Below are 26,603 nucleotides of genomic sequence, written 5' to 3'. Positions count from 1 at the left end.
AAGAATCATTTTGTGAGAAGTAGGAAGGTATAATTTATTTTAATTATATGTACATATGACTGAAAATTATGTATATATACATATATGCAAGCACATATGTACATAGATGTATGTCTATTGCCTAACTCCTCCTATATATATCTCTACACACACACATATATGTGTGTGTGAAACCATGTATATGTATATGTATATGTGTGAAAAGAAGTTAGACAAACTACATACTAATTGATGTCCCATGCTGTTCTTCTTGGCCATGATCTTTAACATCATTACCTAACTCACTGAGCTTCAGCTTCCTTGACTAGAAACTTGGTACAACAACGTTTATCTCATTGCTTTTACAGAGGTGTTTAGAATATGGAAAAAATAATGTAATTAATGCACTTAGAAAATTGCCCAGCTCTATATGGTGATTAATATAACATAAAAAAAAAAGATCTACATTTAAAAAAAAAAGAAAAAATTACCCAGCTCTATAAATGTAAACGTTATTCTTTATCACTTTACCGAAGATTTTACTGACTGGATCTTGCAATGGAAAAATCTCCAGAGAAAGTTTGACTTAGACACCTCTTTTGAATGGACAGCTATGGTAATCCCTGCAATTATGGTGAGGAAATAGTCGCAGAATTGTCTTTTGTAATAGGCACAGAGGTACAAATGTCAAAGTTTGGCATTAGTTTGATTACGGTTCTGTAGGCAAACTTTTAGATCGTGAACAGCTTCTCAATAGGATACAAATGATTAATCAACCTCCCTTCCTTCTACTAAGTCTCTATTTACCGTTTAAATATGCCAGCTTTGGAGCTTAACTTTCCAGGGACAATAAATAAGCCACAGGAACCGAACATATGTACTTGAAAGGAATATTTTCCTTATACTTCTTACACATAATTAAAGTGTCTTTTGTTCTTGATTGATCACTTAAAATTCACTTATTAGGTGGCACCACCTAATAAGAAAGTAATACCTAACATCTGGAGAGGATGGATCAACCTCATGCTACACTTGAAATACTTTGCTTAAATTAAAGCTTTGATGGAGTAAGCTCAAATAAATGGCTTTGAGCCATCATTCAAAATATGATAGACAGATTTACCCCCAGTGAACTGTAAGTCATCACTCAAGTTTGGCCCATTAAAATGTTGGTAAACTCCCAATAAAGGCTTAAATAGCTATTTATTCTGAAATAATTTGTAGTTAATACACTTCACCCTATAATGTAGAGCCTAGTAATAATCTACATGGATAGGATTTTTTTTTCATTTTTCAAGCAACATCGATTATAAATCTCTTTCTAAGTTAATGTGCTCATGAGACAGAAATTTCTTTAATAAGTATGGACTTACAGTATAGCTCTCAGCTTTTCTAAAACAGCTAAACCAGGATTTAAAGATCACCCTAGTAGAAAGCAAATGGAAGTTAAAAAAAAAAAAGGAAGAAGAAGAAAAGAGAAAGAAAGAGAGAGAGAGAAAGAAAAAGAAAGAAAGAAAGAAAGAAAGAAAGAAAGAAAGAAAGAAAGAAAGAAAGAGAAAGAAAGAAAGAAAAGACAGAAGGAGAGAGAAAAATAGTTAAGTTCTGCTCTAGTTCTCTTTAATTTTATTATTAATTCTAAAATAGTCCACTTATATTTTTTGAATCAGTGACTTTTTTTTACAGAAAACCTTGGCACGCATTCTATAAATCAGTAAAGAATTTTGAACCAGGTTACTAAAAATATTTTTTAAACCATATTTTTAAGTTCCTGGGGGAATATTGCATATCCAGTTAAAGATGTTATGTGTTCTCCATTACAGGTAGATCCAAATAGCATCGCTGCCAAAGATGGCCGAATTCGAGAAGGGGATCGGATTTTGCAAGTATGTGGCATGGTCATTTCCTTTAGTTTCCTACCATTTGTTCAATAGTTTCAAATTTTATTTAGTTTTTTAGAAAGTGTCAGAGGAAAGCATTTGTCTTTCCTAGATGATAACATCCACAAAACAAAAAACTATCGTTTAAAAATTTTTTAAGCAAGGATGGTATTATTCATCAAGAATTATTGGCTAATGATTAGTGATTAAGGCATAATCTCTGGACTTGGATAACTCGGCTTCACCTTTCAGCTCCACCACCTATTCGGCCACCTTACTTGCCTCTCATCCTAAGTCTGTTTCCTCATCTTAAAAAATGGCAATAATAAGACATATTGTTGCAGAGCTTAAATGTGATTATATGTGTGATATGCTTAGCACCCTGCATGGTAGGTAACAAACATTAACTTCCAGCAGTACTGGCAGTGGCAGCAGCATGTTACTGCTGCCTGTTCCAGAATAAATTAGGTAAACGTGGATTCCTATGTTCCATGACAACCTGAAAGTCTAGAAGTCTGAAGAAATTTGATTTATTTACAGTTGAATGGCTGGAGACAGGTGGTGGGGGGGCAGGGAAATGCTTTCTTGTCCGCATGGAAATGTGAAAATGTAGAGACTGACTACATTTCAAGTTAATGGGCAAGATGATAAGCAGAACATCAGGGGGATGTGGAGCTGGAAAGAATTCCAGGCCAAATGAGGACTAACCTTGAATGCCAAAGTTTCTCTCCTGTACCTGCCTTGACCCTTTCTATCTCCTCTGAGTCTTTTCCCATAGAGAGTGCTGCAGAAAGACACACAGCTCCCCAGCTTGTGTGTCCAGATTAACCCAAAATAAGAGCCGAGGTCCTTCAGGGCTGAGTTTACTGCAGATCGCACAACTACAAAGCTGGGAAGATGACTCAGAAGACAAATCGAGGAAGTTATCCACTGTTCAAACATTCTGCATAACTTTTAGACTTTGTGACAGACCCACAGTTCCCACTTCTCCTTCCTAGATGCGAATGCCTGACGAATGTTGCTTTGCATTCAACAGGAATAGATTCGACACTCTGCCTAGGACCAGGGCTTCAAAAATAGACAAGGTGCCATCCAGCATTTGGGGCACTCCCCATGCAATTAGAAAGATAGGTGGACACGCAGATGATGACAAGGCAGTGGGGGCATTGTCATGATCACGGTGTGCCAGCACCGCCTGGGCCCATACCGCAATGTTATCCTGCCCAGCCTTCTGCTCTCCTCGCCTTTCTTCAGGGCTCCACTCACTGATTCACACCTCTTCTTCATACCTTCTCTTCTCTAGCTAGATGCTGTGGAACTCCTTTTTCATCAAGGACCTTCTCCTAAGACTCCAATTAGGAAACAATAAAAAAGTCTGAATTAGTGGTCATTCATGGCCCTACTAATTTTTAGAAAACTTCAGGAATATATGACTTCTATTTCTATAGCTCCTTAAGTGGTGACCTGTAGTTAAACAGAATGGACTGTGTCATTGGCTCTATTAGGGGAAAGGAGAGTGAATCAGGAAACCAAGGCATAGTCTTGTTTGCTACCATATTTTCAGTGTCCTTTCTCAATCATACATGAATAAATGAATGAATGAAACAGAGGTATTCAGTGGAGAGAGCGATAGGATAAATGAATAAAATCTGCAATAAAGCTTTACTGATCTAGCCTCATTAAAAAACAAGGGTACCATCTTTGTGTATCATCCAGATAATGAAAGCTTCAAACACATTTTATTATTATTATTATTATTATTATTATTATTATTATTACCATTTTGATTTGGAAACAATTATAAATGTATTGCCCACCTGTTAACCTCTACATTTGAATATACTCAACTGAAAAGAATGTAACCTTCTTATGATGCTCAAGGTCATGTTGTGCCCAGCAATCATTACATGATGCTATAATACAATAAAATACTAAATGGTTAAAAGGTCTGGAAGATTCTGTGCCCCAATTTGAAATCACCCTAGTTGGCCACATTTTCCGATGTGTTGCGTGTATTTTTTGTCATTTTCTCTTGCTGTGTCCCAGCTGTCACTTCTTTCTCTCACCATCTCCTCTCTACATTTGACACCTTCTACTGCAGCCTCACTGGCTCCCTCCCTAATTTCCAGCTAACCACTTTCCCATAAGCTAAATCTACAAATACGGTCATTAAAATTACATCTGTTAGTTCTACGAGTAGAGGTAGATAGAAATAAAATATATGTATTTTCATATATACATACTATCTGTTTTGCTACTTCCTTATTCTTGGCTATATTAGAGGCAGATAAAGTTTTCAGATAAAGTATTTGCTGGATAATAAGGCATTCCTAAATGGAGCTGGTTCATTGAAGAAACAACAGCAGGATTGACAAAATGCTGTTGTCCTGCCTGATTACTTTATATTCAGTGACAAATATGTCACACTTAATGAACAAATACATGTCACATTAAAAAGCCTAGAATTCAAGTCTATTTGCACACATAGGAAACAAAGAGTCTTAAGGGTGATGGTGAAATTATATTAAATAAAACTGTGACAAAATCGTACCCATAGACAAATCGCTCCCATATGGCTGATGAGGAGATTATGGGATACCCTGTAATGAACAATTAATGACTCCTGTCTCAGGGAGATGAGAAGGGGAGAAAGAGAGGATTTACTTCTTATCCTTAGAGTTTCCTGGCTGGCTTTTATTTAAATGAATCTCTTTAGAGCCATTGTGGTTTTAATTTCCTGTTCATGATGACCTAAGGAGAGTACTTCTATGGTCCTTTCCTAATTGTGTAGGTAAAATTTTCTAAAGGTAGTACATCGCGGGTCTGTTAGGTGACCTCACCCAGGGACACCACCCGCACACAGGTACTCACACTAGATTGGCCCAAGGTAGAGACTGTACAGAAGAAAAACCATGACCCAATTTCATGAGAACACGTTCTAATTCTCGTGTGTTTTTTTTCCCTGCAAGTGCTTGACAGTTCTATATACCGTGCCATTGCCCCAAGCTTGTGGTATCAGATGTGCCTCAGGAATTCATATGGGGAAGTCCTCTCACAAAATTGCAATGCTGAGTGAAGGCGGGCTTTTCTGAGGCCCCGAGGAAAAGTTAAAGACCACATACATCCATGATCAGAGGGCTATATTCTCACTTCCTCCTTGGGATAGTAAGCGTACAGTATTCCATGTCAGCAGCCTAATCTCATGTTGGCCAAAAAAGTCAGTCATGTTCCTAAGGATTACTCCCTCCCTGACAAAACCCTGCAAAAACCTCAAGCAGTGGAACAACAAGACTCCTACTGAGCTTTCTTTCTTTTTCTCCGCCCTACGCATAAACTTGTCTCCAGCATTTGTTCCTACACTTTTTCTTTTCTTCCCTTTGGATAACTGTTTTCCTCCCATTTCTGTTCTGTCCACCTCTGTATCTCTGTATATTATTTACCTTCCTTCCACACTACAATATAAGCACACTTAAAATACATCATGCCTCTTTTGCCTTAGGTTCCTGGTTTTCAAATAAACTCCATAGGTGGTCAGATGCCAAGAATTTCAGTTGCCCACCCACCTCTGGTACGTCAATATAGGAAATCTAAAATTGGCACATTCATGCAAAAAAAGCTATATTAAACCATTTCTAGGCTTTTAGGGTTCAGCACGCATATGTGCACATACACACGTACATACACACTCATATGCACATACAGGAGGTTGGGCCTAAAGTGAGATTTTGGCTGATATATCTTTGTAACCCCACAAATCTCTCCTAAGTCAAGGCAGTATCTGTCTTTGAAATCAATATTTACATACAGCCCTGCACAGAGAATGAGACAAGACATATTCTCTAGTGCAGTTTTCCCTCATTTATGACAAAAGTTACATGTTGCCTTTCTCCTGGTTCTCTTTCCTTCTCTTTTCTTAAAACTAAAGTCTTCCATTTAACCGTGGTGATGCACTCACTCATTTATCTCCTCCGAGTGATTCTGGGTCCTTCGCCTTTATGTCTGCCTGGTGTTTTCAGGCTCAAGCAAACTGCTTTTCCCACAAACAATCCTGTAGCTACGAGACATCCTTCAGGAACAAGAGCAAATGAAGGTTGAAAGCTCTATCTGATTCCATTCCTCAAAACTTTTACTCTTGCTGAAACCCAGGGCTGCATTTCTTGCTCCAGTATCACTCTGGGTATCAGACTAATGTCTTGAGTTCAGTAGGATCTACCAGCCAGTTTGCTAAAGTGGCCTTTATTTGAAAAAGAAACAATAAATTACATTTTAACACCAGACCTCTGTGGTGAATTCATTTCCTTCCACATAGGATTCTGATGGAAATGTGTTTCTACAACATGGGATCTGTCCTTCAGGACAAGGACTTAATGCTGGGACTGGAGACCGTAGCTCTGGTCATGTGGAGTTCACAGAGGAGAGAGACGAATACCAAATCTAATGGGACTGCACATCAAACACACCATGTTGTTTCTTGATGCTTCTCTAAGAGTTAAAAATACATATGAGAGAGAAGTCTTTTAAAGTAGAAACCATGTTTGCTACTATGGATTTAATTATTGTGCATGAATTTTACTATATTTGCTTTATTTAGAAGAAAAAATCTTTACTGAGGATTTAAAATATAAATATAAATAATGATGGTAGTAGTAGTAATAATAACACTAACAACAACGAAAATATCAACAGTACCATGTGCCAACCCAGAGCACTTCCTGGATACCAGGCACTTGTTTAAACCCTAGGCATATTATTAACTCATTTTAACCATTACACGAACACTCTGAGAAAAGCACTATTACCTGCACTTTAATATAGGAAACATAATAGTAACGTTAAATAAACATGAATGAAGAGTATTTAGGTTAATGGTAAGTGAAATTTAGATGAAGAATTTAGATGTATATACTTGAGTGAAAAAAGCAGGGAGCATTAGATTTTACACAGAAAGGTGAATCACGTCTGAGAGCATCCAACGTACTCTTCCTAGGATTCAGCATGCCTGATAGTGGAGGGAGAATGGACGATTAGGTCCATAGTGGATAGACAAATAGATGCACTGCAGTATACTATTAAGAATTACTGTGAAATGAACATAAGCCCCCAAAGCTCACAGAAAGTAAACATTTTCAAGTCATTATTTTCACTGGGGATGGGGGGGGGTGGGTGTAGTGGAATCCACCACTGCCAATTTATCTTTATTTGAGAAAAAAAGCCTTGGATTCAGCACAGAAATAGCTTTTCAGATGTATATTTATGAAAAACCACCAAAATAACCTTTCCAGTCATTAGTTCCTGTTTTTGGAATCATAGCTTCTGTTTTCTAATTTGATGAATTTTATTGTGAGTTGCCAAAAGAGAAATGCGCTTGAAAACTTGTAAAAGCTGAATTTCCTGTCTACACATATAGTGAAAAACAAGGGTGATATTCGTTTGATCAGAGTAAGAAAATACAACACATTGTTGTATGACTTCTCCCTTTGACTATTATGCATTGTCTTGCTTTCTTTGTGTTCCATATGTGTGATAAGAGTCTAGGAATAAAGATCATTTATTGTGGTCCAGAGTTGAGATTCCTGGGCTTGTTTCAGTATTTATATCTGGCCCTCATGTCTCAGCCAGAATCCCAAAGATCCACAGGAAGAAAATCTCAGCAGTCCACTTCATGCTTTTCAGCAGAAATCCTTAGGGAAAGATGTTAATTATTGAAAAATTGGTCAGTACAGCCACATTTTCTATTTAATTTATTGAAATAATTCTTATTTATTTTTTTAAATTTTTTTTAAAGATTTTATTTATTTATTTGACAGAGAGACAGCGAGAGAGGGAACACAAGCAGCGGGAGTGGGAGGGAGGAAGAAGCAGGCTTCCTGCGGAGCAGGGAGCCCGATGCGGGGCTCGATCCCAGGACCCTGGGATCATGACCTGAGCTGAAGGCAGAGCTTAACAACTGAGCACCCAGGCGCCCCAAAATAATTAATACTCATTTTAGATATAATTACTTGATGTCTTTAATGAAATTTCTTTCTGCATATTTTGATTCTGTACTATGATCAAAAACCTCATTGTCTCCATGGATTTGAACAATCAATAAAATAAAACAAATAAAAATATCCAAAGAAAGAAGTTCAGTTAACTCAGAGCTAAATACATTTGAACATGAAAATGTAGCTTAAAATACTTATTTGCTCTGTCCATAGAATTTAGAAAAAGGAAAAAAGATATATTTTGAATTCCCACCAGAGTCTTTTTAATCAAAAGTTTACTGAAGCTTGGTTTCTTGCAAAAAGCCATTTTTCCTGTTAATTTTTTTAAATTAAGTACACTTTAAAAGATGAGCTGTAAGATTACTTCATTAGTTTTGTTGTTTGAGGAAATGGACACATCTTAGAAAGAACTGGAGTATTGATAAGGATGTTACTGAGGAACTGTCCTTTCTTTTGATTAGTGAAGCACTGAAAGATATCCCGAGAGTGATCAGGGCAACTGAGTCAGACCCACACAAAATGAGATGATTAAATGAAAATGCAATCAGCAGTGGCCTGGGAGCACTGCCTGGTGAGAGATAACACTGTAGCTCTCTAATTGGCTCATAGCAGGCATGCAGGATGACGGATTTCAGTTGTGGGATTGCCAGTCCTGCTTCCCCCAGCACTATTATCTCAGAGTGACACTTCCATTACTCTGAGCGGAGAAAGATGAACGTCACCTGTCAGGAGCTGGTTAATTGTGTTGCTAGATGTATGTTGCCAGGGTGCAGGTTGGACATTTATGAACATAACTGCTTCCTCTGATGTCCGCCATCCTTCAGGGATCGATCTGGCTCTTACAGTAAGCGCGTAATTGAGTGAAGGCACTTAACCACTGAGGGGCTGAAGATGAGCCCCATTGTGCGAGCTTCATTGTCCATACATTCACCATAAATGAGCTGATATTTGCCATTTATTGTGTGCAGCATTGTGGAAATGGAAACTAATGTGCCACTTTCATTTGTTTTCTAGATAAATGGGGAAGATGTCCAGAACGAGAAGAAGCAGTGGCGTTGCTGTCTAGTGATGAGTGCAAGAGAATCGTGCTGCTTGTTGCAAGGCCAGAGATTCAGGTCAGAGCAGAGATCAGAAATCTTGAGACTGAACTTGACATCCATTATTTGCTATTCTATACCAAATCAGTACCATGGCTATTGGTAAAGCCAAGTATGCAAAACATAATTAAGAGCCATCTTTCCTAACTTACCAACCTTATCAAGCCTTATCTTTTGAAAAAAAGAAGGAAAAAAGCACACAGGACGGAACCATTATTCTCTCCTTCCACTTGCAGTTATTTGAATGAATTCATAAATGAAAAATGGTCGACTTTACATGATTCTCACTTCTGTCTGGATCCTTGCTTTAGGTTTCTATCTAAAAATACTTAATTGGCACATTAAGGTATCTTGAAAGAATCTCTAATGAGAGAAACCTTAGCATATCCAGCTATCAACTTAAATCTTTTTAGAATGTTATCAAATAAAGTGGCCTCTGTAGCATGGAGCAGTTCCATGTGTAGTAAAGGAATTTTTTCTAAGTGTAGTTGTGACAAAAACATCTATCCGTCCAAAAGCAAGTGAATAGCTTCTGGAGGAATTGTTGTTTATATCTTTAACAGAGGGGAGATGTCATGAAAGTAAAGGAAAGGTAATGGTGGAAGAAAAGTGCTATTGGTCCTCCTTTTTATATTCTTTTCATACCCCACCACACCACAATGCAGAAAGGACAACACGTTGTCATCTTCTATACATCTGTCAATAGTTGAGTGAAGTTGCTTATGTCACCATTTGTCTCCCAGGTTATTGATCTGATATTTTTCAAACTCAGTAACTGCATACTATCTATAAATTAAATTGAGTAAGTGTATTTTCAGTGTCAAGACCAAATCCTGACTTGAATATAGTGGTTATAAAAGATCACCCTTTCCGCATATATTCCCTTTATGCCCTTGACCACTCTAAATGGTTCCCATAAAGCCTGCCATAGCCAAGGCAGAGTAAAGTTACACACCTGAGGTCTCAGGAGTGAGGAGGGGTGCCCTATATGCCTGGCTGGACTGCTGTTGAGGAGTGAATTTTTAAAAATACAGAATATGTATGAAAGTTCACTAATTAGCTGGAACTTTTGCAAAACCAGTCAGTCTCACTGATCCCCATTTTCTTGAAAAAGAACACAAGAAAGGGGCTAAACACATGTTAGTGAAATTCTTGGTAAACTGAAGAGAACTCAGGGGTCGTCCCTGTCATAGAAAAGATATTTTGATGTTGTAATGTGGTTTCCCTGCCCTTTCCATGTAACTGCTAGAGAACCTCATTAATTTAGAATTAAAGCATTTCCTTAAACTATGCCACAAAACAGCTATAATGGACTGTGGAAAGAATCAAAATTAATGACATAAGACTAGATCCTGTTAATCGTTGAGAGAATACATATGGTTGGTAGAACTGGTGGCATTTTCAAATACCTGACTACACTCCTGACCTAATAGAATCAGTGTTGGAGGATGAATTTCCAAACAAGACTTCCTTTCCATAGTTAAGAAAAGATGGCTGTCTGACTGCAGGATACTCTCCGTCCTGTCAAAATCAGGATCTGCTTCAGCCCCTTGAATCCTAAAGAAGCCTCATGACACTGGAAGAGAGCTAACGGCCTTTGGAAAAGCAGCTTTCTAGAAAAAGAAAGAAAGGAAATGAATCTTAACACCATATTATAAAATCTAATTTAAGCAGTACGTGGTATAAAATGGCAAGAAAAAGAAAAGATCAAGAAAACCTTGCCTTTATTTCACCTGTATTTTCTATCAATTTCAATGTATCTTGTTATTGCATTTTTTGCAAATGAATTTTATTCAGTGAATATGTGGAAGTTTCTTGTGTGCTTTTTCTAGACTTTTCCTTTTTTTTAATATTTCAAATACTCCCTACATTCTTGGAAATGATCTACTGATTTGCTGGGGGGCAGTCTTGTACATCAGTGCAATATTTTTAAATAACTCATTTCTTTCATTCCCTGTCAACTTTCTTTCATTTTCTGCCCATTTTCTTCTTCAGACCATTAAAGATATTGCTATTCTGTCTGCTTTCCCTTGGGACATTGGGGCAGAGAGGGCTCTCATAAGAACTTGTAAACACTCCTCCTGAGACAATGCAGATTGTTCCTTTCTCTGAAATGCCACATAGGTTCCACTGCTGTGCAGACATGTCCCAGTTTCATAGAGTCCTCCTTTCCTGCAGCTCAGCTCCAGGGAACGGTCGGCCTGTGGCAGAGTCTGAAACTCAGACTACCGTGAATGCATGTTTAGGTGGAAAGGGAAATACAACAGGGGAAGGAAGTGAGCAGGAAGCTCTCCTTACTCACTTGCAGTGTACACCTCCAGCCAAAAGACTTGTCAAAGTAGATGTACGTTGACTACAGATGGCAACTCAGGGATCTGTGGGATTAGCTAATAAGAAAAGAGTTATAGGGAATCATTAATTTCTACTGTTTGTTTTCCTTACCCTTCCCACCCCTTCATTTAAATTTCAGAAGACTGTTCCATCATTCACTACATCTGTGCAAGCAAATATTTTGTTTTGACCTGGTTAAAGAAAAATTCCTTGGTGTGCTTATAAAAAGTAAACATTTCTATCTCTATGTAATTTCTTTTGGAGTCTGGAGTTTGCAGCTTCATGACACTTACAAGGGATTAAAGAATATAAAACTGGGGCCCCTGGGTGGCTCAGTCAGTTGAGTGTCCGCCTTCTGCTCAAGTCATAATCCCAGGGTCCTGGGATGGAGCCCTGCATTGGGCTCCCTGCTCAAGGGGGAGCCTGCTTCTCCCTCTCACTCTGCAGCTCCCCCTGCTTATTCTTGCTCTCTCTCTCGCTCTGTCAAATAAATAAATAAATTTTTTTAAAAAAGAATGTAAAACTTAGACAATTATAAATTGAATTTGAATTTTTAGTCAGCTTAATTTTCAGAGTTCATCTGCATATCAAAGTCAATGAGGTAGAACTTGCTCAAGTTATTCAGGCTACATTAAGATAAATGAGGATGAATAAATGTGTCTACACTTTTGGCCTCAGTCAAATTTGAATAACTTAAGTTCTAGGTAGCCTTTAATAAATATCAAGAAACTAACAACTACCTTCCTATTAAGGAATATGATGCATATATGCCAATGCCTTTTCTGGCGCAACTTAATGTCCTCTCAGAGTTTGTTTTGTTTTCAAGTTTTACAGTTTCGGTTACTTTTAAGAGCTTATTTTGCCATTGTTGAGTGGTGAAAACACCTCAAACTATGGCTGACCCTTGAGCAATGCAGGCAGGGATTAGGAGAGCCAAAGTCCCCACCCAGTCAAAAATTGGTGTGTAACTTCCGACTCCCCACAAATTTAACTACTAATAGCCTACTGTTGATTGGAAACCTTACTAATACCATAAACACTCTATTAACACATATTTTATATGTCGCATGAATTCTATACTATTCATACAATATAGTAAGCTAGAAAAAAGAAAATGTTATTAAGAAAAGCATAAGGAAGAGAAAATAGATTTAGAGTACTGTACTGTGTTTATTTTTTTAAAAATCCGCATGTTAGTGGACCCATGCAGTTCAAACCGCTGTTGTTCAAGGGTCAACTGTATTGTCAATTTTGGCTCATTAGAAAGCTACTGTTTCTTTTGACACAGAGTAAAACAGAGCATGGACAATAATTCAGGTAATTTAATCAGCATAGACAGCTAATTTATGTAATCCAGCTCCAGAAATCCACTTTGAGGCAAATTATCTGTATTGACTGTCAACACTCATCATATTAGCAAGGTTTCCCACTTCACTTTGTATTGAGAAGCCAAAAAGATTTATTCAGTTTAATTTGGGTAAGAATCCCACCAGAATACTTGCATCCTGAGCCCACAAACAAAACCCTGCGTGCTCCACACTGCTCCATTCCCCTTAGATGCAATGTTTCAGATACAGATGTATCTATCTATCTATCTATCTATCTATCTATCTATCTATCTATCTATCTATTTTTTTTGTAATTCAGCCTACCTGAAAAATGAATCAAAATAGACATGGCATAGCATCACCTTTTTTTTTTTTTTGAGAAGAATAACTTAGAATTTTCTTTTCTTCCCCCCAGATAAAATAAATGTCTGTATTTGTGGCAAGCAGCCATCTTGTTAACTTGGAAGCCATCTGCCTAAAGATAAAAAAGCAGGATGAGGGTAGCATCAGTGCGTTCTGGGGGTGGGGAATACTTTGTATGTAGTCTCATTGGGGGTTGTTATTAAGGAAAAAAACCCAATTGTCTCATGGCCCTATTAGTACCATTGCAGTGCTTTCACACGGGCACTGTTGGAGGTAATGAGCATGACAGCTGTGGATTACGCAATATGCTTTTCATATATTTTGAAAGATGGTAATGTTCTGTGCTTTGAGATCTACTTGGTTATGAGAGAAAATCTGTAGCTCTGTCTCAGGAAAGGATAAAAGGCATACTAGTCCTTTTTTTTTTTTTTTAATCACCTTTTCTTCCTTCTGAGAGGTGAACTTATCAGAGGCTGGTATTCTGAAGAGAATCATTATGATAAAAGGAACTGGTCAGGCATTGCCATTTAAGTTCCCCTCTTTTAGCATGAGTTCCCACTAACCTAATATAATGTACTAATGTATTCTTTTGCAGCTGGATGAAGGCTGGTTGGAAGATGAAAGGAATGAATTCTTAGAGGAGTTAAACCTGGAGATGCTGGAAGAACAGCATAATGAAGCGATGCAGTGCACGGCCAATGAGGTGGAGCAGGTAGGACCAACGATTTGAACTATATCATTTGAAATGTTGCTAGTTTTTTTTTTTCTTAATACATAACCATAAATGGAGAAAAAACAAAAAGAGTTTGATCAAACACCTCTGTAATGGTAATTTTTTAGAGCAGATGGGCATCTCAAGTGAAGCAGAGGGAATAAATACATTTTTTTCTATTAAGATCTTTCTAGCTTGGAAAGATTTGGGACCATTGTTGCCAGAGTACAGTAGGATTCAAATGTTGACCGAGGTACCGTTCGACCTAATTCAGAAACTTAACAGCAAAAATGTGCATTGCTTTTCAATATACCAGCTGGAGACAAACTATATTTCATGAGATAACCTCTCTCCCCAAAATTAATTTTATAATTTAAAATATTAATGTGTCTATTTGAATATTTAGGCACGTATAAGATGATGATGACATGATGTAAGCCATCAATCTTATTTATGTTTTTGGTATCGTGGTCCTACCTATATACTCTTCAACAGGAGTCACTTTATTTGAGATCACTGATATCATCTCGCCTTAGGGTCACATAATCATTCAGCCAAAAATGCTGAGCTCCTCATATATCCCAAGTACCACACTTGATCCTGAGCATACAAATTAAAATGAAAAAAGTTTCTGCTCTTAATTAATTCACTGCTAGTGAAAGATTATACAGGGGCCTGTGGCAAACTGAGTCTTGGGATTCTTTTGTGATTGTTCTTGTTCCTGTGGGATAAAGACAAGATCAATATATTCGAGATTTTTTTTATGTTGAATTCATGTCAGTCATCTGCCTGATATAATTTTATGAACACTTCTGCTGTCAGTTTATTGATTTGGTTAATTATCACCCTGGTCTCAACATGAATCCTTAACACATTCTAAAAGATAGCTTTTTTGGTGTTTTGGGTTTTTTTTTTAAGATAGTTTTAAAAAAATCCTGGACAGCAAGGCTTAGGGACATGAAGCACAAACCTTCTATCACTTTACCAAGTTGCATGATGGAATATGTTGCCATGCTAGCATTCCATAACAGAGGCGTATGCGTGTGTGTATGGGCACGTGCCTATATATTAAATAAATCGTTATATTGCAGACTGCGGTGTCAAAGCCATGTGCGCTATTCTCTGTCCTGAGCACGGATGCTCACTGGCCACCTCACAAATAGTAGTTCATGCTCAAGAGCGATGCTGCTACTGTGGGATTGCTTTTCAGTGTAGGTGGGACAGATTGAAATTTTTATGGACGACTTCAATGCTGGCCACAAATAAAGATATTTTTTGGTGGCAGCTGCTGGTTACAAGCAAGAAAGTCCTTGCTCCAGGCTTTTTCTCTCTTAGATACAAAATGTGACCTGATACAGAATTGACAGGAGGATGTTGGAATAAAGAAAGAAGGGAGAAATCCTGTCCAGGTGAAGTGATATGGTGTCAAATGCTGCCTACTCATCAGACGTAATACAAATGCTTGGTCTTTTGAGGTAACACTAGATGTCCCTGAGGTTAGATTCTCATTGTGTGGAAATTTTTTTTCAGCATGAGACTGAAAAATGATAAGAAGTACAGAAACCTTTAAAAGTCCTTTGCCCTTATAAACAATAATACTAGATTAGAAATGTCTTGGTAGAAGCATTGCCTGTCACCATAATATTATCTTAGGGAAATAATAAATGATAGAGTGCCATTACATCAGACACTAGGAATTCTAGGTTTGGGAATGGAAAACCCTTTTTTATTTTCACACTTGCTCATAAACTGGTGACTAAAGAAAGGGAAATTCGATAAAAAAAAAACAAAACGTATATCCGTACTTCAAAACCAAAATCCATATACACATTAAAGTTTCACTTTACATACCCTGTCCTTGGTGTTAGGGCTGCTGTTGGCACGTTGTGGAGCAGCTCCCATAGCATAGTTTGTCTGTGTCCTTGGCACTCCACGTAAAAATAAGATTAAAAAAAAAACAACTAGTCTTCTTGTATTTTTAAGCTCATTAAAGATATGAAAAATATAAATGTAAATAATGTAGTGTATCAACTCAGATGTCCAATATCAATAATATCCTCTGGGGGTTTATGGTACATGTGAAGGTCACCACACTGGATCCTGTTGTCAGCTTATAGCAAGGAACATACAGATATACCAAGCACTCCACTGTTAGTTACAATTACTTATTTAGAACATTATTTTTTTATCAATATGATGTTTAAAATCTCAGCATATTTTCAACAAATGAGGAAAACTATTTGAGGGAAAGACTGGGAATCCTTAAATAATGTTATACATTGTCATGTTCTCTCCTCTGCAGTTTATGTTACGTTTGTTCTGCCTCTGTGGAAGAAAATAAAGCCATTTTCTTGAGAGACTCTTACACACCTGTTTTAGAATACCTTTTCTCATGCATTCTGTCCTTATTTAACACTAACAGGCTTAATTATATTTAATTGTATAATTACATCTGCTAGAGGAAAATATACACATAAAATGGTGAGTAAGTTTACACGTAAAGGAAATACAATGTAGAAATTGCCATGTAGACTAGTATACGATAAGTGATGGAGGAAAAAATAATATTACCCTCTTCACAGAGAAAGAACAACATATGCATCCTCTTAGGACAGCAACAGTTAATTGTTCTGCATGAAAGCCATAAACTACCAAGGAATAAAGTTTACATATGAGTGTGTGTTCACAAATACGTCAAAAATATATTTTTTTTGATTTTATGCCCAATCAGTGCTGCTCCGATTTTCATGAGAACTGTCACTTTACTCTGAGTGGAATAAAATTCACCTCTGAAGAAAATGACCAGTCGAGAGTAGAAAAATACTTTTAAGTAACCCAAAGCAGTCCTAAGATGACTTTGTTGATTTTGAGCAACGTGATTTGGAGACGCACTGAGGTCAGGGCACACATATACAGGATTATGGCATCCTGAACATAGAAGAAATTCTGATTCTGGGGGATGGCACTGACCTTTTCTACCTCCCCCTGGGTCATGAATAAGCTGAATCCATCTGGGATTAAAATTCCTCATCAATAGAGAGAAGGACCGAGGCTCCAGTACTAACCAATTCCTGAAATCCTGTGCTGTCTGGCTTACCATTACCAGTGTGTTACTAGATCAGCAAAGTTTCTTTTGAACTTAAAGTTCAGGAAAAAAAAAAATCTTCATAATAAGGTGATGCGGCTTCAGCACTCCAGGCCTCCAAACTGCAGAAGACCATTTAGACCACGTGTCTCACTCATCCTGTTGTGTGTTACCACCTCAGAGACCCATAAAGTCACCTCATTTACACACCTTCATGCCAGTTTCCCAAGTAACAGAGAACCTTAAGGTAAGAATCATTCATTTAAATGAGGCCTGTGTTATTTATCCCCAAGGCAGGTCTCCAAGCAGTTTTGGTTTTCTTTATTTCACTTCATGAAAAGTTGCCTTGAGCAAATTGCCTTTATTTCTGAAATGGTTAAGGATACTAAAATTCGAGCAGCTTTCTAGGAACCACACCTTTGCCAAGAAGCATCATTTTTTTTCAAGCAAGTTTTGCAACAACTGGTGTTTTTCCAAAATAATCGATTTCCTTTGATCTCTCAAATTTATTTTCTCAGCCAAAAAAACAAGAAGAAGAGGAAGGCACAACAGACACGGCAACATCGTCCTCCAACAACCATGAGAAGGACAGTGGGGTGGGGCGCACGGATGAAAGCTTGCGGAATGATGAGAGCTCAGAGCAGGAGAATGCAGCTGAGGATCCCAACAGCACATCTTTGAAGAGCACGAGAGAGCTGGGGCAGAGCCAAGACACTCTAGGAAGCGTTGAACTTCAGTGCAATGAGAGCTTCGTGTCTGGCGAATACATTGACTCCGACTGCATTGGCAACCCAGACGAGGAGTGTGAAAGATTCAGACAGCTCTTGGAGCTCAAATGCAAGATTCGAAACCCTGGAGAGTATGACCTGTATTACTCGAGCAGCACAATAGAATGCCATCAGGGGGAACAAGAAGGTGTGGAGCACGAGCTACAGTTGCTTAATGAAGAACTAAGAAACATTGAACTGGAGTGCCAAAATATCATGCAGGCTCACAGGCTCCAGAAGGTGACAGACCAGTATGGAGACATCTGGGCTTTGCATGATGGAGGATTCCGGAATTATAACACCAGCATGGATATGCCACGGGGAAAACTAGATGACATCATCGAACACCCAGAGAAGTCGGACAAGGACAGTTCTAGTGCTTACAACACAGCAGAAAGCTGCAGAAGCACCCCACTCACTGTGGACCGTTCCCCTGACAGCTCCCTTCCGAGAGTGATCAACCTCACCAATAAGAAAAACCTGAGAAGCACAATGGCCGCCAATCAGTCTTCTTCCGGACAGAGCAGTAAAGAGTCAACCTCCACCAAAGCCAAAACCATGGAACAGGACTGCAGCGTGGAGGGCAAGGAGAAGATTTCAGAAAGCAACAAGCTTTCTGATCAGGAGAAAACCAGCAGTGAACACATCCCTTACCTCTCTCCTTACCACAGCTCCTCATATAGATATGCAAATATCCCAGCGCATGCCCGGCATTATCAAAGCTACATGCAGTTAATTCAACAGAAATCTGCAGTCGAGTATGCTCAGAGCCAGGTGAGTTTAGTGAGCATGTGCAAGGAGTCTCAGAAGTGTTCAGAACCCAAGATGGAATGGAAGGTGAAAATCAGGAGTGACGGGACACGGTACATAACAAAGAGACCAGTGCGAGACCGGATTCTGAGGGAACGTGCCTTAAAGATCAAGGAGGAGCGCAGTGGCATGACGACGGATGATGACACCATGAGCGAGATGAAAATGGGCCGCTACTGGAGCAAAGAGGAGAGAAAGCAGCACCTGGTTCGGGCCAAAGAGCAGCGTAGGCGCCGGGAGTTTATGATGCGGAGCCGCTTGGAGTGTCTTAAGGAGAGCCCCCAGAGTGGCAGCGAGGGCAAGAAGGAGATCAACATCATTGAACTGAGTCACAAAAAGATGATGAAAAAAAGAAACAAGAAAATTTTGGACAACTGGATGACAATCCAAGAACTGATGACCCACGGGGCCAAGTCTCCTGATGGCACACGAGTTCATAATGCCTTCTTGTCAGTCACCACTGTATGACTGAATGAATGGGATGCAACTGATTTTAGGAGGGTGCTACCAGTTTGGGTAGAGTATGATTGCCTCGTTCAATGTGGCGTTTTTATATATATTTTGTGACTCTTTATAGTTTAAATTTTTTGTAAGCAAAAATACCTGGTAATTTTTCATTTGTTTTTCATATACTGGTATCTTCTTTTTGGCCGAGATCTTTCTTTAACTTGTGATATATTCATATAACTCATTTACATATATTGAAAAAACAAGCAAAACGAAAGAAAACAAAAAACTTGAACAAAAATACTGAGGAGCCAATTAATTTCCTATTTTAATGTATCTATTGTAAGTTAAGATCTGGATTTATTTCTCTAGTTTACTTATTTTCTACTCTAAAAACAATTCAATGCCAAAACATTTCTATGCTTACTTCTTGGCATAATAAGTATTAAGTCAACCCCATTAATAAATCATGTGCCACATCTTGTCCTATACATAAAAACCACCTCTTTTTAATATCCCGTTGTACATTTAACACCTAAATGGCCGTTGTCTATGTCTCAGTAAAGTGTAGGTGGACAATCTCCCTGTGGTATGTAGTGACATTGGTCATGTAGCTAGATAATTGTGGTAATTGTGACAATAAAAAATAAATTATTGATTATCCTTAAGAAGAGTTATCAAGGAATGTTTTATTTTCATTGTCCACTATGGTTACCAGATTTCAAATTAGTTATATATGTATACTATTTAGAAGACTCCTAATTGTGGATTATAAAATGTGTACATTTTCTATCACTTTTTTTCCAATAAAATTGTCTTGAAATACTTCCCATAGATCATTGTGTCACATATTCTTGCCAGGATTCAATCAGATAATATATGTAGAGCATCCAACAGATGTTACCTAAACATCCGATAAATATAAGTTCGCCTCCCCTTTCCTGCCACCCATGAAAGGTAAAGCCAGGAAAAATTTAGGAAAGGACCTGGAGAGGGGATCAGTGAAGGGTCTGAAAATGTTTATAATGGCCCTAAGTATATTAGTTGGCTTGGGCTGCCATAACAAAATATCCTAGACTGGGTAGTCTAAATAGGAATTTCTTTCTTACGGCTCTGGAGGCTGGGAAGTCGAAGATCAAGGTGCTGGCAGATTCGGCAATTGGTGAGGGCTCTGTTCCTGTCTTGCAGATGGCCACCCTCTCCTTCTGTCCTCAGATGGCAGATACAGAAAGGAAGCTGTCTGCTGTCTCTTCTTATAAGGGCACTGAACCCCTCATAAGAGCTCCACCCTCATGACTCCATCTAAACCTAATTATTTCCCAAAGACCCCATCTCCAAATACCATGACAATGGAGGTTAGAACTTGTTCAAAATATGACTTCTAGGGTGACAAATTCACTCTATAGCACTACATGCATTTATTTAGTTGATCATTTGGGAATAAATTTGGGGGAATCCTCTTTTTAATAATTTCCAGCCTAGCCAACTATAAATGCCTTCTATGTCAGTTTATGAACAAGTGAGATTGCTAGATTATCAGATATATTCTTTAAATCTAGCTTTTCATCATAAAAACCATATATATGTCAATAGCGGTGCCTCCAGAGTAAAGGCCAAATTGGCCTTGTACGTGCAAACATGAGTTTGATCACATTTTCATTCAACCCAAGAGATTGTTGGAGACACAATGGAGACACAACATCTGAATATTTCTGAAGCTACTTTCCTGTTTAAAAACAGTGTCTTCTTATTAGCTCTTGAATCAGACTCTGATGCCTTGGCCTTATATTCCAGGCCCTTCATTCAGTTGCCCACTTTGCCCACTGCTCCTCCTTTTCAGGTCTTCTCTGAGTTTATTCCTGGCTTCCCATTTCCACTCTAGTTATCTTATACTATTCTCCTGTCTGGGGTTCCTGTGCCAAACTCTACACTTCCCTTAGGGTGTAATCACATAGACATTTTCTCTTTGGAGCCTCTTTGGATGACACCAGATTTTCTCAGCATTTTGGCATACACTGTGATGCACCTGCGGTATTGTTTTGCCTTCGTTTTTTTAATCCTGTTATTTGAATCATACACATAGAATGTATTGTCTCCCTGCATGGATTTTGAGTTCATGGAGTTTGGCCCTTGTGTCCCCCCTCTGTCTCTGTAAACCTCTGTAGAATGCCATTTGAATAATAATGACTGCTAGTTGAATTAAATTATTATATTCATTTATCTCTCTCCTCCACATCTTGGTCCTTTTGTTACTGTTTTCCTTACTCTTCTACCTTTCCAAGTTCTTATCTCCTGAAGGCTGTCACATTGATGGAAAAAAAGTGAATCTTAATTACATACAATGAAAAGCTCAGAAATTTTAGGATAAATGATAGTAATAGCAATCTAAGGCAACTGAAAATTTCATCACTTCCAACTTTAGCCATTATTAATACAATCACTCAGACTACTATGAATGCACCTGGAGTTTTTAAAATAAGAATGTCTAACTTAAAAGCTCAGTTCTTTCCTGACCTAATGCCTGTGGTTATTATTTATCCTCTTGACATAACTGGGTTTAAATATTCACTGTATTCAAATTACTCCTATAGATAAATGTGATTTGGAACCAACGTGTAGATTTTTCCGGAAGAAACATGGACACATCTCACAGAATGCAGTGTTTCCAAAGTTACCAGTTTAATTTTATTTTTATTAAGGCCAAGTGTTCTTGCCAATTTTTTGAAAAACTGTGATGTTGGTATTTTTCATGTCTGTGTTTATACATTCTACAAGTTGAGAAATGTGTTTTTCAAAAATCAGTGAAAATCGGAAAGTGTTATGTTTTTATCTTTCTACGTAACCTATCTTTGTGCTAAACATGGTTTTTTAGTAAATGAATAATAAATCTGTTGCTCAGAAAAGAAAAATAATTGGTTATATGTGGGATATTTTACTTCAGAAGAAATATGTGAATGTAAAGAAGAAAAATATTTTACTTGGACATACCTTTGAAATTCCATATTTTATTGCTTTTTATACTCAAGATGTGACAGAAATTGATGTTAGGATCCACATGTGAATGACCAAGGGGGTGGAAAGGAATGCATATTTGATGGGTATTTCTTTGCTACATGCCACGAAGAAGGCTATTGTTGCCATCTTCTTTTGTGCAGATTATCCTTCTCTGAAGGCATAACGTGGGCTGAGGGAGGACTCCTCTAACATAGCCTTTCTGCAACTACCTACTGATTTAATCCATGTCTTATTGGTGTGTCAAGATCTTCTACCTGAACACATTCCTTTTATCCCTCCAATGAGCTTCTGCTCTCTGCTTCAAATTCTTTGCTTTGCGATGGGTGCCATTGTTCACCTGCTCTTTCATGCTTATCACCTAAGTCTGCTTGAATTTCTCTTATATCTGGTCAGTCACAAAGCAGTGTTATTTTTTCTTTAAAATGTGTCAAGTTATCTTCAGTACCCTAAAGCACCTTTGGCTGGACTGTCACTGTTTTGTGCCTAATAACTTCCGCAGGTCTCTGCCTGGTCTCCCTGTGCGCCCTTTCCCATCTATCCTACATATGGTGGCAACACCTGACCTCTTAAATGTCACTTTCCTCACTTGCTTAGGTGCCTTCAGAGTCTTTTCCTGAGCATGGGATACAATCTGAGTGCCTGAGACTATTATCTAAGGACTTCCATAATTTAACTTCAACCTGTTTTCCACCTGATCTCCCATTTCTCTCCAGGAGGGACTTCCAACTCAGACTTCAGGAAACCTATGCCTGGGGTAGATGAATAATTTGATGCTCCTTCAAACTAATATTCTTTAAATTCTAATTAAATTTATTTTCTATTAATTTATTATGCTCTTATTTAATATCCATTATTTTCTATTTCTATTAATAATCATTAATATAACTGATATAATATAACTAAAATAATAGCGTCATAATTATTATTAAACAATTTTTATTAATTTTCAATTAATAAAGAACACTGCGACAGGTTCACGGACTAATTCACTTCTACACTTGATCTTAGCCAAAAGGCCGAGAAGGCATGGACTAATTCACTTCTAAAAAAAGAAAAATAGTTAAAAAAAGTTTCCTCCAACAAATTATTTCTCACTTATTGGAAGGTTTGTTCTTTTTTCAGTTTTCTATCGTTCTTTTTCAAAATGTGTGTCTTCGGAAGTATATTAGAGGACTTGGACTTGAGATAGAACAAACCATTTCCTCCTATAAATATGCATGATATGGTTTCAGAATTTCAGTGAGTACTGACTACAGGAAGGCGCTGACAAAAATAACTGACCAAGATAGTCACCTAGTGAGGAGAACTTTGAGATTTTTTTGTTCTTTTGTTTTTTTGCTGTTTCCACTCAAGTGGGAGGCCCTTTCCAGCCAAAGCAGAGCCAGTTCACACGGCCACCCCACTATGCTTTTGCTTTAGTCAGACATGCCTCCCTGTAGTTTCTCAAACACACCATTCTCATTTCCAGCACCACTCTTCGCTTGTTGTGTTTTGCGTGTTAGACAAAACCTTCTCTTTTCTCCTCGGTCATTCCTCCAGCACTGTTTCTTTTCCCTCTTCCCATCTCTCCAGGAGACCTGCCCTAACCCTTGCCAAGCAGCCACTCTTATTTCTAAACACTCATAGTTGGTAGTCTTAACATTCACTTGGCTTTCTACCCAATAATGTCAAATAATTTTTTTCCTATAATGTGTCTGTCATGAGTATAATGTGTTGCACAGTTAGTCACCATTGCCACATATGTCCTTCTGGCATTTCTTCTGTTTTGCCAAATAGCAGCTGCTCAGGATTTTGGGTGCCATGCATTTTTTTACACATCCTAGTCAATGGTGTTGTATTGCAAAAAAAGTGTTGCATCTGGGTTCACAGGCCATCTCTAAGCTAGAGCCCTGCTTGCTATTCAGTATCCCACTACATATTTTTAACTTATTAATGTCCACTGCTTACTTTCTGCCTCCCTGCTCTGCCATTTGCTAGGTTTATATTCACAGGCAAGTTAGTTAAGCTTGCTACTGCTTTGGACAGTGGAGATCATTATAGCCTTTTTCATAGGTTGAGAATTCTATGGGTTAATACCTATAAAGGAGCTAGATAAGTACTGGCACAGAATGCGCACTCAAGAGATGGTAGCCATTATTTTTACTTATAGGTGATGTGTATCACGTGTGGCTGATATGCCATGAATTCCACAGCTACAAAGCCCTAGATTCCGGACGCAAACTCATGATAATCTGCCCCCAAAGTTTCTCTACCTTCCACTGTTTCCAGCCTCCCCATTAAATAAGAATGGACATTAGAGTTAATAGCAACTTGTTCATGAAGCTCCATAAGTTCTGCTCCAAATGGAAGTTCAGACACCTGATACCATTTTCTTTGTGTCATCAAATGTGATTTCTTCTCTTTGTTCTACTTTACCAGTTAGCCTATTTTTTTAATTGCATGTTGTCTGTGGTGGGGAATTATGATGGCAAATTTTGGTTTTGTTTCAGCTAAGCAGTATATAACTACATTCTGCATCAAATTTATTATCACCCCCTTTCTACTGGGCTGCTTGCCACGTCCACAATCAGAAATGTGCCATTGTTGTAAGGAACCTCTTGATATCCATTTATGGGACTGTCACTAGTCTTTACAGCCTGGTATTTTAATAGGAAGCATAGTCAATTCTACCTATTCAAACCTAAAATTCATTTGAATAAGAAATCTAATAAACCAAGACATTTATTTCACTTCACCTCTGTGGTGGTGATAAGAATAGATTTAATGGGATGCAACTGCCCAGCATATCTTGGAATATTTGTCAGGCACTCTAGAAAGCAAAGCCTACTCAAATGTTTCCATACATCGGCCCTACTCTGATGTTCTCATTATGGTAGGGTCAGTGAGTATAGCATAGATTGCTATTTGTGTCCATTTCATTTAGCCTGACTTCTTTTTTTTGAAACAGAGGACACTATCAGAAAATCAACTGGATGGAGGACACAAAAAATAGAAATGGTGTAAAACACTTAAAGAAAGGAAATGTGTTTGGGATCCTACAATGTGTAGTGTGTTAGGTGCTTTACATGGGTCATTAATAAACTTCTCGTCTTGAGGAGAGGAAGTAGGAGCACCTGAAATCTGACTGTATTAAGAAATCAGCACAGAATCATGGAGCCAGTGAGGAACACAGGAGGGTTAAGAGAAGTGGGGGCTTCTTCCTTGGCTCCCATCACCTTAGGGAAGCCCTCTCTGCCCTCAGAGCCCTGCATGATGACTCACCCATGGGACAGTTCTCATCATTTCTATGAATCTTAAGCAAGTTATCTTCCTTCTTTGGGTCTCCATTTTCTCATCAATGAAATGATAATATTGGAATAAATGATCTCCAAAGCCCATTTATTCTAACATTCTAAAAATTGGCAATAAATAATAAAATATTTTATTCCAAATTTCCTTTTGTTGCACCCATACCACAGTTTGTTATGGAGCTATCTTAGGTAAATTTCATCATCTGCCTCTAAAGCAAATAAGGACATTTTCAAAAGTAAAAATAAAAAAGCAATCCATTGGTGTAAAATAATGCCTACACACTCCTTCCATTATTCACCAAAAAAAAATTTTTTTAAGCCATTTTCATGATGGCTGCCGCCCTCTGAAAGACTACATATGCGTGGTACATTCTAGAACATCAAGGAGTCGCGTTTTAAAAGAGAGACCTAGATCTGCAGAAGAATCTTGTATATTTATAGAGAAGATGGGAAGGGGATGGGCTTGTGTACCATTTGGATAAATCTTGGCTTTGCAGATGAGGGTACAGCCTGCTGACATGAGAAAGCTTGTAGAGGGGCTACATGGGGGGAAGCCGCCACGGGTCATCTAGCAGACACATTGGCTAGTTTCTCACACAAGCTATAGCTGGAATTTAAGTTACGAGAAGGGTGGGAGGACTGGAGTTTAAGTTACGAGAAGGGTGGGAGAATTGGGCAGGAGACAGGTCATGAAGAGTTTCTCATGCAAAAAGTTGGGAGAAGTTAAAGTGATCAAATTTACATTTTAGAAATATCCATTAGCAATTTAGCCCTTGTATTGGGTGCAGAAACATTTGGAGGAAGGACAACCAGTGAGGAGGCTATTTGTTCCACTGACATGGGAGAGAAGAGAGAAGAGCTTGAAAAAGGGGCCAATATGAGAGGATTTGACAGATGGTGGGAACTAGAAATGTAGATTTAGATGCAGTTTAGAGATGCAAGTAAAATACAGAACCCCAGATAAATTCAAATTTCAGAAAATCGGTGAATTATATTTTAAATGTAAGTATTCATTGGAGACATATTAAAAATTATAGTTCATCTGAAATTTTCATTGAATTAGGCATCCTGTAATTTGTCTGGCAATCCTATTAGGAAAGTAGAATAGCCAGGTCTTGGGAAATGACAGGATATAGAATAGGAGATAAGCAGAGGGAGGAAGAAGTTGAGGATATTGTCCAGGTTTCTGGTTATATTACTGAATGAATGATGGTACCACTCAGCAGAACATACTTAGCCTGAGAACGATGGTCTGGAAGAAAAAGTAAACAATTCAGTCTTGGGTATGATTTCAAGGTGCCAATAAGACAATCCAAAAAGAAATGTCTAATGGGCAATTTAAAAAGCAGATATGGAGACACCTGGGGCTCAGTCGATTAAGGGTCTGCCTTCAGCTCAGGTCATGATCTCAGGGTCCTGGGATCGAGTCCCATCACACATGGGGCTCCCTGCTCAGCGAGGAATCTGCTTCTCCCTCTACCTGCCCCCCAATTTGTGCACTCTCTCTCTCTCTGATAA

The 26,603-nt window shown here is 38.2% G+C and overlaps 1 protein-coding gene across 1 annotated transcript in view; it reads left to right on the top strand.

The window, feature by feature from the left end:
• PDZRN4 (PDZ domain containing ring finger 4) overlaps positions 1–21,634 on the top strand; it is a 354,481-nt gene extending 332,847 nt beyond the window's left edge. Inside the window, 5 exon segments of the mRNA XM_027591611.2 lie at positions 1,800–1,862; positions 8,855–8,873; positions 8,876–8,955; positions 13,555–13,671; positions 17,275–21,634. Coding sequence (XP_027447412.2) covers positions 1,800–1,862; positions 8,855–8,873; positions 8,876–8,955; positions 13,555–13,671; positions 17,275–18,801 — 1,806 coding nt within the window. The 3' untranslated portion in view covers positions 18,802–21,634.
• The last annotated feature ends 4,969 nt before the right edge of the window (positions 21,635–26,603 follow it).

Source organism: Zalophus californianus, chromosome 9 (assembly GCF_009762305.2).
Source record: "Zalophus californianus isolate mZalCal1 chromosome 9, mZalCal1.pri.v2, whole genome shotgun sequence".
Lineage (NCBI taxonomy): Eukaryota > Metazoa > Chordata > Mammalia > Carnivora > Otariidae > Zalophus > Zalophus californianus.
Note: the sequence above shows the minus strand (reverse complement) of the source record. Positions and strands in the feature narration are given on the sequence as shown.